We start from the raw sequence: 14,845 nt of genomic DNA, 5'->3' as shown, positions 1-14,845 counted from the left end.
CGCCCATACATCAGTTTTTGAGCACACATAGGTGTTTTTTTTGTAAACTCCAGATTCAGAGTAATAGATTTTGAGTTTTTTTTGCTATTAACCCTTGATATGTTGCAAAAAAAAGTAGATTCAAATTAAAAATCTGCAAAAAAAAAGCACCTAAAGCACCTAAAGGGTTAACAAAGTTTGTAAAATCCGTTTTGAATAGCTTGAGGGGTGTACTTTCTAAAATGGAATGACTTATGGGTGGTTTCTAAAATGTAAGCCCCAGAAAGTTTCTTCATAACTGAACTGGTCCTGAAAACGTTGGGCTTTGGAAATGTTCTTAAAAATTTTAAGATTTGCTTCTAAACTTCTAAGCCTTCTAAAAATAAAATGTCATTTTCAAAATGATCCAAACATGAAGTAGACATATGGGGAATGTAAAGTAATAACTATTTTTGAGGTATAACTATCTATTATAAAAGTAGAGAAATTGAAATTAGCAAATTTGCTAAGTTTTCTAAATCTTTGGTAAATTTGGCATTTTTTTATAAATTAAAAATGAAATTTTTTGACTCGATTTGATTGTCATGAAGTACAATATGTGACGAGAAAACAATCTCAGAATGGCCTGGATATGTTAAAGCGTTTTAAAGTTATTACCACATAATGTGACACATGTCAGATTTGCTAAAAATGGCCTGGTCCTGAAATGGTTAATGGTTTTTCATATTAGGCATTTTAGTACTTTCAATTTTTCAGTGAACTCATGAAATGTCAGACACGTGATGATGTATATAAATACTTTTACTTAGAAAAAACAACATAAAATATAAAAACATTTGATTGTAAAAGTCAGTAACCTGTAAATAATACACTGTCAGCTTTAAGTTACATTCACATTTAACATCTTACATATGTACATGATATAAATTAATGTCTCCGCTGACACAATCACATCACCTATGACCCAGCAGCAGGTTTTTTTTTTTTTTTCACAAGTGTATAAATACAGTATTTCTTGGCATTGGCATCAGTGCAATGAATGACTTCATTCGGATCCCTGTGAGAGGTATATAGGAATATTCAGCTTTCGGTTTACAGGTAGTATGAATCCTTCTTTGCAATGGAGAGAATAAATGATGAGGGTTGTAGTCCAGGAGGATGTCACTTGTTGCACAGTGGTGGTCAGTGAATCACTGGCAGTTTTGTTTATGGCATTTAAAGGGGACGTCCACTTAAATCATCTTCTGAATCCTAAAGACAGTTCTTACTCCTCTGAAACTGTTTGGATACCCCCAGGGGTCTGGCAAGGGGCCCCGGCAGGTATATTCGATGGGTACAAAACTGGATTCTTCTCCCCTAGCTATAATTTAAAGGAAATGCCTAGGGGGGGAAATCCCTGAGCAGAAGTCATTGCAGCTATTGGGTGAGCTGGACCCGAATGTTTTCAGTAGCAGTAGTCATCATTGTAAAGTTTTTTTGCTCAGTGCACGTCATTACAGACTCCTCAGGAGACACTTGAAAATAATTCTACCGATTTTACATTCAAATTTAATACTGGCGCAGATGGGTCTCTTCATGTCGTCCGCCCTGGTACACCCCTTTGCCACTAGGTACAGTATTATTGGAAATGCGTCGTTGTTTAAGGCGCACATCATTAAAGTTCGAACTCATGCACAAGCCATGCGCACAGAGCCTGGCGGCAGCACAGGCGGCCTCTGGTCTCCCTGTAGGGTGCCCCTGGACAGCACCATATCACAGAGGTATTCTCCCTTAACATCAGTTCTTCTATTGGAGAATATCAATATGTCACAACTGAAAAGAGAGGCACACGGAGGTGCAGTATGGCCGCACAGACTTCTCGAGATGCTGCACTGTGGCTCCATGAAGTTCACGGCTTGTACAGAGACCTACTCACTCAGCGGTCCAGTCTTATTACTGTTAGTGTTGCTCGCCCCCTGGTGGCTGTCCCGACAACCAGCAGTAGGAGCAGCAAAGCATGGAAGTGTAGTTAGCTGATTGTAGGTGGGCTCAGTTGGGGACCCATCTAAACTTAGAACCTCCTTCATTGGTCCTAATGGTAAAGGCATTTCCCTGGGGGAAGGCAAGAGTCCGAATGGTGCAGTGGTCTTTGATGGAGGTCCTGAAGGTAATGTCTTCTTCTAAGTCAGTGTTACCCAAGTTCACTGAGCTGTGACCTGTGGTGGTTTTTAGTCCTTGAAAGGCTCCGCACATTTTGATAGTGGCGGTGACCTCATCCTTGCTATCTGTGGCGTCCTCAGAATACAGTTTAGGACGCTTGGCTTCACTGTGGACACCCCCCATTAAGGCGGCATTGCACTTCTTGGAAATTTCTCTCAATATCTCATCCACCTGATGACATTCCTGTTCGGTGGTCTGTGGATAGAATTCTTCTAAACTTCTTTTTACTGGAGGCTTGCTCAGTAGAGCGTCAGAAGAAAGTCCGGTGTCTTCCCTGGACCGATGTCTCATCAGATTCTGCACCAAGAAGAGCAATCAGTTTAGTTCAAAGGGACGTGAAATGTGTTGCCTATGTTATCTGCCTTTGCTGCGCTGTTGATACCCTGGTATCAGCCATTTTAGGCTGGAGAGACCTTCTCTATATAAAGGAAGACCAGTCAAATGTTTGCCAACATGAGCGCTACGGTCACATGTCTCTAGCTCTGAGACCCTCCATAAACATGTACATACATATGTAGAAAGCAAAAAGGAGATCTGCAATTTAAAGGGGTTCTCTGAGACTGGGAATCCCTTTTAAAGGGGTTGTCCCACAAATAATATTCTACAGTTTTCAAACCAGTACCTGGATTTGAATACTTTTGTAATTGCATGCAATTAAAAATGTATTATAGCTATCGAGTTATTTAATGAAATCTATCAGTATGGCGCCACCTGCTGTTTGCTCATTTTCTAAATTTCTCTGTCCTGCTCACAGGTGGACGCACATGCTCAGTTTCATCCTTCAACCTCCACTAGCTGCAGCAAAAAGGACACACCCTCTGAGAAAGGACACGCCCCCTAACCTGTCATCATGAAATAAATCTAGCAGAGCAATTGGAGCAATGAATCGGGAGATCTCTGGATCCATGTGAGGTACAGGGCTGTTTTATAAGGGTCCATTCACACATCCGTATGTGTTTTGCGGATCCACTATAATAGAAAATGCCTAATCTTGTCCGCAATTGCAGACAAGAATAGGACATGTTCTATTTTTTTCGGGAACGGAATTGCGGACCCGGAAGTGTGGGTCCGAATTTCGGGATCCGGACAGCACATTATGTGGCCCCATAGAAATGAATGGGTCCGCAATTCAGGACGTGTGAATGGAGCCTTAGAAAGAGGTTGTCATGAATTATATGATGTCTGATTTTCATTTTTTACATTAATCATGGGAGAACCCCTTTAAAGCCTGCCCCGTACCCGTCCTCCCTTTACTGTGATTGACATCCTGCTGTGAGGCTGGGATCGTGCAAGTCCCCGCCTCCCGCACTCAACTGATCACTGTTCTCTTTCTGCGCATGCGCCGGGCGCGCGCGCACAATGGAAAAGCCTGGTGCATGCGCAGAGAGAGGAAAGCGGCAGGCTGAGTGCGAGAGCCAGAGACGGGATCGCGCAGTGACAAGGAGCGCAAAGCGCATGCGCGAAACTTGCACGATCCCAGCCTCACAGCAGGATGTCAATCACAGTGAAGGGAGGACGGGTACGGGGCAGGCTTAGCTTGACTTGAAGCGAGGAGGCCGCTGCCCCCTTGACTTCAAACTCTGCTGTTACATAGCGCGTGCAGGGGATTAAAGTTCATTTTTCAAGATTTTGGTGTATCTGGCCAGAGGAAGAAAAGGATCTTTAGGAACATACTGCTGGCTATTTTAAGGTAATGCTAGCGGTTTGGGAGGTGTTTTTTAGGTGACAGGTTTCCTTTGATATTGCCAGCCACAGTGCAGGAATTAAAAAAAAAAGTTATCTGTCACCGGTGCTCTGGATCTAGCGCCGAGTTCCATCCTCCTCCGCTTCTGCTGGACCAGAGGTGTGATATGCCATCTACACACCCTTACCACTTCCTCCGCTGTGATAGGGGACATGTGCCATGCCTGCAAATGCCACCGCTGAGGGACATGCCCAGTGGGGACCTGCTCGTAGATGGCACGTCGCACTCCTCGTCCAATGGGGACTGGAAACAGAGGAGAAAGGAGCTGGAACCGGAGAGGCAGTGACTGGTGAGTTTTTTTTCTTTTTAAATCCCTGCACTCTCCCAGGCAATATTAGAAGGGTTCCTTTTCTCAGAGAACCAGTGTTCTTGTAACGAAATTTTGCACTCAAGCGCCCTCTGCTGGCATGTCATACTATTACAGATTCTACTTACATCAAGAACAGATGCCAAATGCTTCGCCTGATTTGCCAGTTCTTTAAGCTGAACGTTTTTCTCCTTCAGGCAGGCGATCTCCTCCTGCTTTTCATTCAGGGTCACATGCAGCTGAAATGGTGCAAACAAACAGTTTAAGCCTTAAATATGCACCAGATTCCTGACCATAATGGTGCGTTCACACGTGGTGGAATTTCGGCATGGGAAAGAGCAATCCGCAACATATATGGCAGGGATGGCCAACCTGAGGCTCTCCAGCTGTTGCAAAACTACAACTCCCAGCATGCCCAGGCTACCTACAGCTATCAGCCTACAGCAGGGCATGGTGGGAGTTGTAGTTTTACAACAGCTGGAGAGCCACAGGTTGGCCATGCCTGATACATGGATTCACTTTCTGCGGATATTCACTATGCGTGTTGTGGATTTTGGATGCAGATTTGCGCAGAGATCCGCAACAGCAAACCTACAGCGACTACATCACAAAATCCTCAAGGTTTTTGCTGTGAAATCACTTTTGTGGATTTTTTGGTGTATTTTATGCCACCCGTGAAGGCCCCTTCAGATAGTTACTCATCAGTCCTAGCAGTTGGCGGGCACTACCCTCATACATACCTGGTTGTTCTCCACTAAGGCGTCTCCCAGTGCTTTCTGGTTCTGATCAGCCATATCCCTCCAGAATTGCTCTGTGCAGGGAATAGGCTGCACATTAATGGGCGTGAGTTGGGGTTGAGGTGCATGGATATGGGGGACCATGCATGGCTCAAACGGTGGAACATCGGAGGGTAAGACAAGGAAGTTCGTTGCACCCAATCCTGTTTGCATGTGGGCGGTCTGGTCTGCAAAGAAAATGGTATATATTTAGTTATATTTATATTTTGTATTTAAATGCAGTCCCTCACTGGGACTTGAGGACTGGGCCTCATGATGTCACCGCACCTGTGAGGTCGCTTAAAGGGGGCATCCAGAACCTAAAAATAGCACTGGTTGTGTGTGGCAGGAAAACCAGCTCCACACACTTCAATGGGGCTGAGCTGCAGTACCAGACACAACCCATGGGCAGGTGTGGCGCAAGTGGCCATGTTTTTCTAGAGTATATTTAATGTTAGTGACTGTTAAAAGCTACCAAAGACGTTAAGTTGGGATTTACCATTTGCATTAGATGAATATGTGGCTGCCGGACACTGCTTTATTGCTTGTCGGGGGCTCTTCGCATCTCATCTTTAACGTACATTTAGGGTAAGTTCACACATGACTAAAATGCTGCGGATTTGCCATCTCCGATTTTTACTCTGCAAATCTGCAGCCTTGTACAGTACCAGCAAAGCGGGTGAGAAGTTAGGAAATTTCATCTACATGCTGCGTACAAAAAAGCTTAACCCTTCACCCGTCACTTATGCTGCAGATCTCCCCGTGCGGATTTCACAAGTGCAATGGAAAGGTGAGGTCTACAGCCGTTTCCATTGCAAAAACTGCGCCCCCCTTAGAGCAGGCATGCTCAACCTGCGGCCCTCCAGCTGTTCGGGCATGCTGGGAGTTGTAGTTTTGCAACAACTGGAGGGCCGCAGGTTAGAGCATGCCTGCCTTAGAGCATACATTAAACATATACACTTAACATATTCTCATGTATGTGATACTTTTGTGTCCATTTTCTTAAAAGACATGTAACCGTTTTTACTGTAAAGTTTCCGTTTATGAATACAAATTTGAAGTCTATCAAAGGAAGTAGAAGGGATGTGGCATAGGTGACTTTTATTTTATTTTTTATTTCCTAGGCTAAAGCGGATACGTTTAATGGATGAAAACATAAAGCTGAGGAAAAATCAGCAAAAAAATACGCAGCAAAAAGACCCCCCCCCCCCCCCCCCCCATGTTATCCTACAGGGTCAGTGTCCTAAATAATGATGTGCTGCAGCTTTTCTGTCTCCATTCATTTTAATGAGGGATGTAATCCGCTTCAAAATTCAACACGTGTTAGCTACCTGCACAAGGGGGGGCGGCGGGTTTACAACTAAATCTCCATGCAGATTTTTGCGCAGATTTATTTGTGTTTCCGCACCATATTTCGATGCAGTTTTGCCCCAGTCTCACCCTTTGCAATGCACGAACAATCCGCAGACATGCTGCAAATGTTAAAATCCACCCAGCGGGCTATGTCTGCACAGAAAAAAATATGTAATAAGTGTAGATGAGATTTGTCAGATTTCATTCCCTTTGCTGGTACCGTATTATGCTGCGATGTTTGTGCAGTCACAGCACCCTACAGAGAACTGCGTTCTGCACACGTACTACAAAGTCCATGTTAATACAAAAGGGGCATAAATGCTCTATATACACGGTGCCCTTGGCCGATTCAATACCTGGTGCCGCAGGGTGTTACCCACTGTGAATTATAAAACTGGTAGTCAATGGGCCAAGTGGTGTGCGGCTGCCAGCCGGATTCAGATAGAAAGTGCAGGCAGCTAACCCCTGATGACACAAGTATCGTACTAATAATGTCCAATCACTCACCATCAATAAAACTGTCCACCGCATCTCTGAATTCCTGCAGATCAAACTCAGGCTCACTTTGCAAGCAATGTCCCTGAAACAGATGAAGGAATAGAGGCGTGAGCACCAGCACTGCAGAGGTATGGGTGCAGAACAGATGCCCCCTGCCAAAAAAAGGAAAAAAAAAACTGCCACCAACCTGGTATTCATATCCATAGTTGGGAAAATGAAAGTGACCCGTCTGCACTGCCATATCCAACATTGTGATTGTCTCCACCAATTCTCCCCCCACCAAAAAAACGCTGAGCTGTAGATGGAGCAGCCTGTAGTGCAGCGTCCGCTGATGCCAGGAGCAGGTGTACAGGAGGTGGGACAAGTCTGCTATCCTGAACCTGTCAGGCTACACAGTCCCTATACACCCTGTGCCGGCTCCTGATTGGTCAGTGATGGCCCAATCTGTGACCCTCGCCCGTCCACATTCCTCTAAGCCCTTCAGTGACAGATTAACCCTGGCTGCTTGCTTCAGTGTGCAGAGCCTCACCTCAGGGCACCGGCCAAACTGCCTCAGCATCCACACAATGCACCGCCAGGGCCCCTCCCGAGCCTTGCACTACACAGGTGCAACGACTATTCATGACCTGGGCGCATACCTATGGGCAGACACCACTGACTGCCCTCAATAGTGCAGGTCGCAGACTTCTGCTGGGACTTGCAGTTCTATAACACCTGCATAATAATAAGACAAGTGGCCCTCTGACTAAGCAGACCCTAATGGGGCATATGCCCCCCGCACTGGGGTTAGTAGCTGTGGGCACGGGTGGGTCTATGCCCCTGTCATCCTGCCACCGAATCCCTGCCTCCTGCACACTCTATACACTTGGCAGAGACATTTACACATAACTGAATTCTGGAAATAATCCTCCTCCAAATAGACTAGAAGTGCCAGTCATTATGCAACCCGCTCCCCTGCCAATGTACAGAGCACAATGTGTGCCAGCAAATAGTGGGGAGGAAAACCACATCCAAACCGTCAGGTCCTAGTCTGAGCACAGATAGATAGATAGATAGATAGATAGATAGATAGATAACAGATAGATAGATAGATAGATAGATAGATAGATAACAGATAGATAGATAGATAGATAGATAGATAGATAGATATTAGATAGATAGGAGATAGATAGATAACAGATAGATAGATAGATAACAGATAGATAGATAGATAGATAGATAGATAGATAACAGATAGATAGATAGGAGATAGATAGGAGATAGATAGATAGATAGATAGATAGATAGATAGATAGATAGATAACAGATAGATAGATAGAGAGATAGAGAGAGAGATAACAGATAGATAGATAGATAGATAGATAGATAGATAGATAGATAGATAACAGATAGATAGATAGACAGATAGATAGATGATAGATAGATATATAGATAGATAGATAGATAGATAACAGATAGATAGATAGATAGATAGAGAGATAGATAACAGATAGATAGATAACAGATAGATAGATGATAGATAGATAGATAGAGAGAGAGATAGATAACAGATAGATAGATAGACAGATAGATAGATGATAGATAGATATATAGATAGATAGATAGATAACGATAGATAGATAGATAGATAGATAGATAGATAGATAGAGAGATAGATAACAGATAGATAGATAACAGATAGATAGATAGATAGATAGATAGATAGAGAGAGAGATAGATAACAGATAGATAGATAGATAACAGATAGATAGATAGATAGATAACAGATAGATGCTAAAATGTATTTAGTCCTGCCAATAAAGCTGATTTGATTTGATTTGATTTGATTGATTTAGATAGATAGATAGATAGATAGATAACAGATAGATAGATAGATAGATAACAGATAGATAGATAGATAGATAACAGATAGATAGATAGATAGATAGATAGATAGATAGATAGATAGATAGATAGATAGGAGATAGATAGATAGATAGATAGATAGATAGATAGATAGATAACAGATAGATAGATAGATAGATAACAGATAGATAGATAGATAGATAGATAACAGATAGATAGATAGATAGATAGATAACAGATAGATAGATAGATAGATAGATATTAGATAGATAGGAGATAGATAGATAGATAGATAGATAGATAGATAGATAACAGATAGATAGAGAGAGAGATAGATAACAGATAGATAGATAGATAGATAGATAGATAGATAGATAACAGATAGATAGATAGATAGATAACAGATAGATAGATAGATAGATAGATAACAGATAGATAGATAGATAGATAGATAGATAGATAGATAACAGATAGATAGATAGATAGATAACAGATAGATAGATAGATAGATAGATAGATAGATAACAGATAGATAGATAGATAGATAGATAGATAGATATTAGATAGATAGGAGATAGATAGATAGATAGATAGATAGATAGATAGATAACAGATAGATAGATAGATAGATAGATAGATAGATAGATAGAGATAGATAGATAGGAGATAGATAGATAGATAGAGAGATAGATAACAGATATATAGATAACAGATAGATAGATAACAGATAGATAGATAGATAGATAGATAGATAGATATTAGATAGATAACAGATAGATAGATAGATAGATAGATAGAGAGATAGATAACAGATAGATAGATAACAGATAGTAGATAGATAGATAGATAATAGATAGATATAAGATAAATAGACAGATAGCACTGCTTGAGAAAAGTCCCAGTGAGGCTACTTTCACATTAGCGTTATTCTTTTCCGGAATTGAAATCCTGTAAAGGGTCTCAATACCGGAAAAAACGCTTCCATTTTGTCCCAGTGCATTCTGAATGGAAAGCAATCCGCTCAGTATGCATCAGGATGTCTTCCCTTCCGTCCCTTGTACGGTATTTGACCGGACAAATGTATTAATGCTGGAGCCAGTACCAAGTGCCGGATCTGGTTTTCCGGTCTGCGCATGCGCAGTTCTTTTTAGCTTTGAAAAAATTAAATACCGGATCCGTTATTCCAGATGATACCAGAAAGATGGATCCGGTATTTCAATGAATAAGTCTAACGGATCTGTATCCGGAAAAAAAAGATATCCATTTGCATATGGATTTCCGGAACTGCCTGCCAGATTCTAATAACGCTAGTGTGAAAGTACCCTTAGAGGACTGAAACGTCGCTTTGGTGATTAAAGAACGCTACTTTTGAACCGTTTTGAACCACATCTCTGGGAGTTCTGTGGAATTACTTTATTTTTAGATAGATAGATAGATAGATAGATAGATAGATAGATAGATAGATATTAGATAGATAGATAGACAGATAGATATTAGATAGATATTAGATAGATAATTGATAGATAGATAGATAGATAGATAGATAGATGATAGATAGATAATAGATAGATATTTGATAGACAGAATCAACTGCAGCATCCCAAATAGTGAAAATGTGGCGTCTTTTATTCCCCAGTTGATGTAAATGCATCATGGTGTCATATTTGATAAATGTGGCTACAAATGACAGCAATGCCTCCTGAAGACCTGACGGCCGCCCCCGTGTATTCCGGCAGCCACCCCGTGTATTCCGGCAGCAGCCCCCGTGTATTCCGGCAGCAGCCCCCGTGTACCTTGGAGGAAGCTCTGAGGCGACTTACCTGCGGCGGTAGACTGCCCCTAGCGGCGTCCTGCTGTATGACACTGTCACAGTCAGCCAAGTCCTGCCAGTCAATAGCAGAGAACGCTGTAGGGCAGAGACAAGAACAAGTTCACACACAGCGACAAGTGCCTGTCTGCCGGCCTCTCCATATACACCCGTACTACACACCTGCATCCACAGTGCTGGGGGACTGGTCCACATACACGGTCACAGGGCCTGCGGGCTGCCCAAATATCCTCCTGGACACCTGGGTATAACAGAGAAATGCCCATCAGCCGGTGCCACCCCTGAAGCCGCAGCCTGCAGTGCACAGAGCAGTCCTACCTTTCTCTCCGGCTTTTCAGGCTTCCTACTGACTCTATGAGCGATCTCAGCTATCCTGTTCGGACAGAGTTTATCAAAGGCTTTCCTTCGGTTCTGCATGATTTCTGCTCTGGAGGTGGGCGGCTGTCAGACTGCTGTACAGAACTGCAAGATGGAAGTGACATAACAGTAAACTTTTTATGAACTGTCAGCTTTGCGACAATATGCGTCGTGCGCCAATCACAGGAGCACTGGTTGCCAGGGTGAGGCGTCCCTAGCAGCGGGCGAGGAGCCCGCCAGTGCCCGGGCTGCAGGGAGCAGTTACAGTCGCTGAGGGCAGCAGTGAAAGTTGGGAGTGTCGCTAATCACCTGTGACAATAGGTGTAAAAGGCGCAGAGGCTCGTGGCATGTAATTAGAGGGATTATGGCGGTGTCGCCGGCTCCTTCCCCCGGGCGGTGGGGACACTGCGCTGATAATTGCTACGGCTGTCATCTGGAGAGGGACCCTGAGCGCCAAATGAGAAGGGGCCCGGCTCAGCTCAGGCTGCAGTCACAAGTCTGCGCACCCCGCAGCGTCCTCAGCATCAGAAGGGGAAATTGGCGCACATTTCTCTCAATCCTGCGCCCAAATAACAGGACTCAGCGCCTCTAACCAGTAAACTAGGAGTCACTGGAGCATTTACCAGTAACGTCCCGGGAAGACAGTGAAATGTGAACAGGGGTGATTTAGCAAAAGTGGCCTTGTTGCCCATAGCAACCAATCAGAGCTCGGCTTTCATCTCCTAAGTTGCTCTGAAACACTGAAAGCTGTGCTGTGATTGGTTGCTCTGGGCAACAAGATTGGGCCTACTTTAGACAGTTGTGAAAAATCCATGGGGCAAAAAACAAAAGAGGGAGATTTATTGTCTTTACACCAGTTTTCTGGTGGGGAAAAAAAAGTTGCAAACCCATTGCTACAAAATAGAGTTGCAAGTGTGGCGTTTGTAAGCCGCCCTCGCCACTTTTTCCGAAAAGAGGGACTTGTTAAAGGCCAGGGAGGGGGCGGGACCCGCGGGTTTTACGGCAGTTTTCTAGCGTAAATGAAGAAATCTACGGCAGCTCAGAGCTGCTGTACATGTTAGTTTAGGCGCGCGGACTGCCAGAGGAGACACCCGATTTTTCACGAGGCCGGCGCCTCTCTATATATTAGCCGCGTTCTCCGGCAACACAGGCGATATGGTAAATCGCTGCTCTTGATAAATCCTTCCTTAAGTTATAGAAAGGCCATAGCAATTACCCTTAAAGGGGTTATCCTAATAAAGGGGTTGTCACACTTCAGTAAATGGCATTTATCATGCAAACAGAATTAAAGGGGTTTAGCGAGATATTACCCTCAGGATAGATCATCAATATCATATGGGGGGGGGGGTCTTACATTGTTTTCAGTGCCGGATCTGTTTTTTTTCCCCCTTTTTATGACCGGACAGAAACCTGCAGCTCGCAGCGGTTTTGCTTCCGGTCACAAAACGCAATTCTGCCGGAACGGAAAACATCCTGATGCATCCTGAACGGATCTCTTTCCATTCAGAATACATGAGGACTAAACAGATTTTTTTCCCCCCAGTATTGAGATCCTCTGCCGGATGTCAATGCCGGAAAACATTACAACGCAAGTGTGAAAGTAGCCTAATGTATTGTGATTGTCCGTATTGCCTCCTTTGCTGGCTTCATTCCTTTTCCCATCACATTATACACTGCTCGTATCCAGGGGTTACAGTCCACCCTGCAATCCAACAGCGGTGGTCGTGTTTGCACACAGGGGCGTAACTACCGTAGCGGCTATGGGGCCCAGTCTTAGTTGGGATCGTCTCCTCTTCTACTGGGGGTGAAACTTGGTCAGGACTTTACCCTCAGTCTAGAGAAACAACTTTTAGCAAATGATAAAAATGGCCCAAGGGTCATTGAGAAGGGTTTGGGCAGAAACCCTTCTGTCCTGCATGGGGGGCCTGGTTTGATACTTGCTATGGGGCCCTTACTTCGCTATGTACGCCATTGCTTGCACAGAATAGAAAAGAGCAGCTGAGAAGGGCGGGGGGCAGTGCTCCCCGTCTGAATGGGGCAGCAGACTCCCATGTAAGAGTGGCTCGCATTCTGCAGACTCGAGCTATCCGCGTATTACAAAGACGACCACCCATCCGTACAGCCGCCATGTTATGCTACAAGCTCACCTTGGTGTCCCCCCGGAAAAACGGAAAAATCAGTTGTTATCCGGGGGGTGCTGGGAGTGTGATCCAGGCAATCAGCCTTTGATGAGACTATACCTGTAAACCATTCTTGACACAGCCATTTTCTGTTTTTTCATTTATTTATTTTTTGTTTTTTGTTCCGTACCTTCCAAGAGCCACACCATTTTTTACCCTTTCGTTCACATAGCCTTACGAGGTTTTTTTTGTTTTTTTTTTGTTTTTTTTGTGGGACAAGTTGTACTTTCTTTTGGCACCATGTAATATTCTATACAATGTGGCGGGAAGCTAGAAAAAAGTCTCAATGAGGTGGAATAGGAAATAAAACTCAATTCAGCCGTTGTTTTATGGCTTTCATTTTTACTATGTTTACTGTTAGAATGAGCGAACTTGTGTTTTCAAGTTCGGCGTACAAGGTTCGGGTTATCTAAGAATTCCGTTATGGATTCCGCTACCACGGACCATAACGGAATTCTATCACGGCATGTACCACGGAAGCCTATGAGAGTCTATGGTCAGCATAGACTTCTATTATGACGGAATGCCTCTTCCGTGGTACATACCGTGATAGAATTCCGTTATGGTCCGTGGTAGCGGAATCCATAACGGAATTCTTAGATAACCCGAACCTTGTACGCCGAACTTGAAAACACAAGTTCGCTCAACACTATTCACTGTGCGTTGATTCTGCGGATCAATACGATTACAGCGATACCAGGTTTCTATAATCTTTATGTGTTAATACTTCTTTTTTTTTTGTTCTGACACCCAGAACTTTTTTTTTAGCTATGTGAAGGCTTTTTTTTTTTCAGGGGAATCTGTAATTTTTATTGATATAATTCCTCAACATATTAGATTTGTGGATGCGGCTTATGTAGCGCTATGTTTTTACAGAAGTGGCGCCACATGCTGTGAGTACCCTTACTACAGTGCAAGCACCATTTACGGGGTAAAATTCAGGGAACGTGGATTCTCTGCATTATCCATGCCAAGTGGACAAGCCTGAATACATATGGACCAGTGGCGTAGCTATCAGGGAAGCAAGGGAAGCGGCTGAGGAGGGGCCCGGGAGCAGAGGGGGGGGGGGGGCATCAGGGCCCTATTAAATTCTTTAATTTTTTTTTTAATAATATATTAAAGATGGCCCTGGTGCTATTCCACTCTTTCCCTGACGGTGGCGCAGGGGGGGGGGGGGGGGGGAGTTACTACTGCTGAGGCACGTTTGTATGCTCAGACACCCTGCATGGTTGAATGGCTGCCCGCCCTTCCACCCAGCCATATTGTATGGCCGCCTGGCCAGCGGTACGTTTGTATGCCCGCCAAGCTGCAGCTTTGAATTGCCGCCCACCACCCACCTCTGAGAACCGCTGCTGCCTGCCTGCAAGCCAGAGCCAGGACCCTCCTGGACTGTGCCCCCTACCCTGGACTGTGCCCCACCCTACACTGGACTGTGCCCCCTAAACATACACTGTTGGTGGCACAGTATAAGGGGATACACCTGTACTGTGCCTCCTAACCTCTACTATGCCCCTTATACCCTATAATGTGCCTCCTACCCTGTACTTTGCCCTCTTGTACCCTCCATGGTGCCCCCTTACCTTACCCTGTACTGTGCCCTCTAATACTCTATACTGGGCCCCCTTATACCCTATATCCAATTACTGTATGGAGTCGTCATCCAGTCACTGTATAGAGGCATTATGCAGTAACTGTATGGAGGTGTTATCCAGTGTATGGCGGCGTTATCCACTAACTGTATGGAGGTGTTATCCAGTGTATGGCGGCGTTATCCAGTCA

At 44.2% G+C, this 14,845-nt stretch overlaps 1 protein-coding gene across 2 annotated transcripts; it reads right to left on the bottom strand.

Annotated features, from left to right (window-relative positions):
- Positions 1–2,007: 2,007 nt before the first annotated feature.
- MCIDAS (multiciliate differentiation and DNA synthesis associated cell cycle protein) lies at positions 2,008–10,946 on the bottom strand. 2 transcript variants are annotated; one of them, XM_044292524.1, is made up of 7 exons: positions 10,848–10,946; positions 10,692–10,770; positions 10,522–10,607; positions 6,866–6,938; positions 4,970–5,193; positions 4,358–4,468; positions 2,008–2,475 (listed from the first exon to the last, which is right to left on the bottom strand). In XM_044292524.1, the coding sequence occupies exons 1-7, from the start codon at positions 10,944–10,946 to the stop codon at positions 2,008–2,010; spliced, it is 1,140 nt and encodes a 379-aa protein (XP_044148459.1). The 2 variants fall into 2 exon arrangements, with proteins under 2 accessions (XP_044148459.1, XP_044148465.1); XM_044292530.1 differs by lacking the exons at positions 10,522–10,607; positions 10,692–10,770; positions 10,848–10,946 and adding an exon at positions 7,044–7,115.
- Positions 10,947–14,845: the final 3,899 nt, after the last annotated feature.

The sequence above is a fragment of the Bufo gargarizans genome, chromosome 1, assembly GCF_014858855.1.
Source record: "Bufo gargarizans isolate SCDJY-AF-19 chromosome 1, ASM1485885v1, whole genome shotgun sequence".
Taxonomy (NCBI): Eukaryota; Metazoa; Chordata; class Amphibia; order Anura; family Bufonidae; genus Bufo; species Bufo gargarizans.
This window is presented reverse-complemented; position numbering and strand designations above follow the sequence as displayed.

Excerpts from the sequence above, each read along its gene's own strand:
- MCIDAS (XM_044292524.1), bottom strand. The coding sequence starts at position 10,946 with ATGCAGAACCGAAGGAAAGCCTTTGATAAACTCTGTCCGAACAGGATA. Across the intron at positions 6,939-10,521 it reads GGGGCAGTCTACCGCCGCAG|GGACATTGCTTGCAAAGTGA; the intron begins GTAAGTCGCCTC and ends CATCTGTTTCAG. Across the intron at positions 2,476-4,357 it reads ATTTGGCATCTGTTCTTGAT|AATCTGATGAGACATCGGTC; the intron begins GTAAGTAGAATC and ends TTCTTGGTGCAG.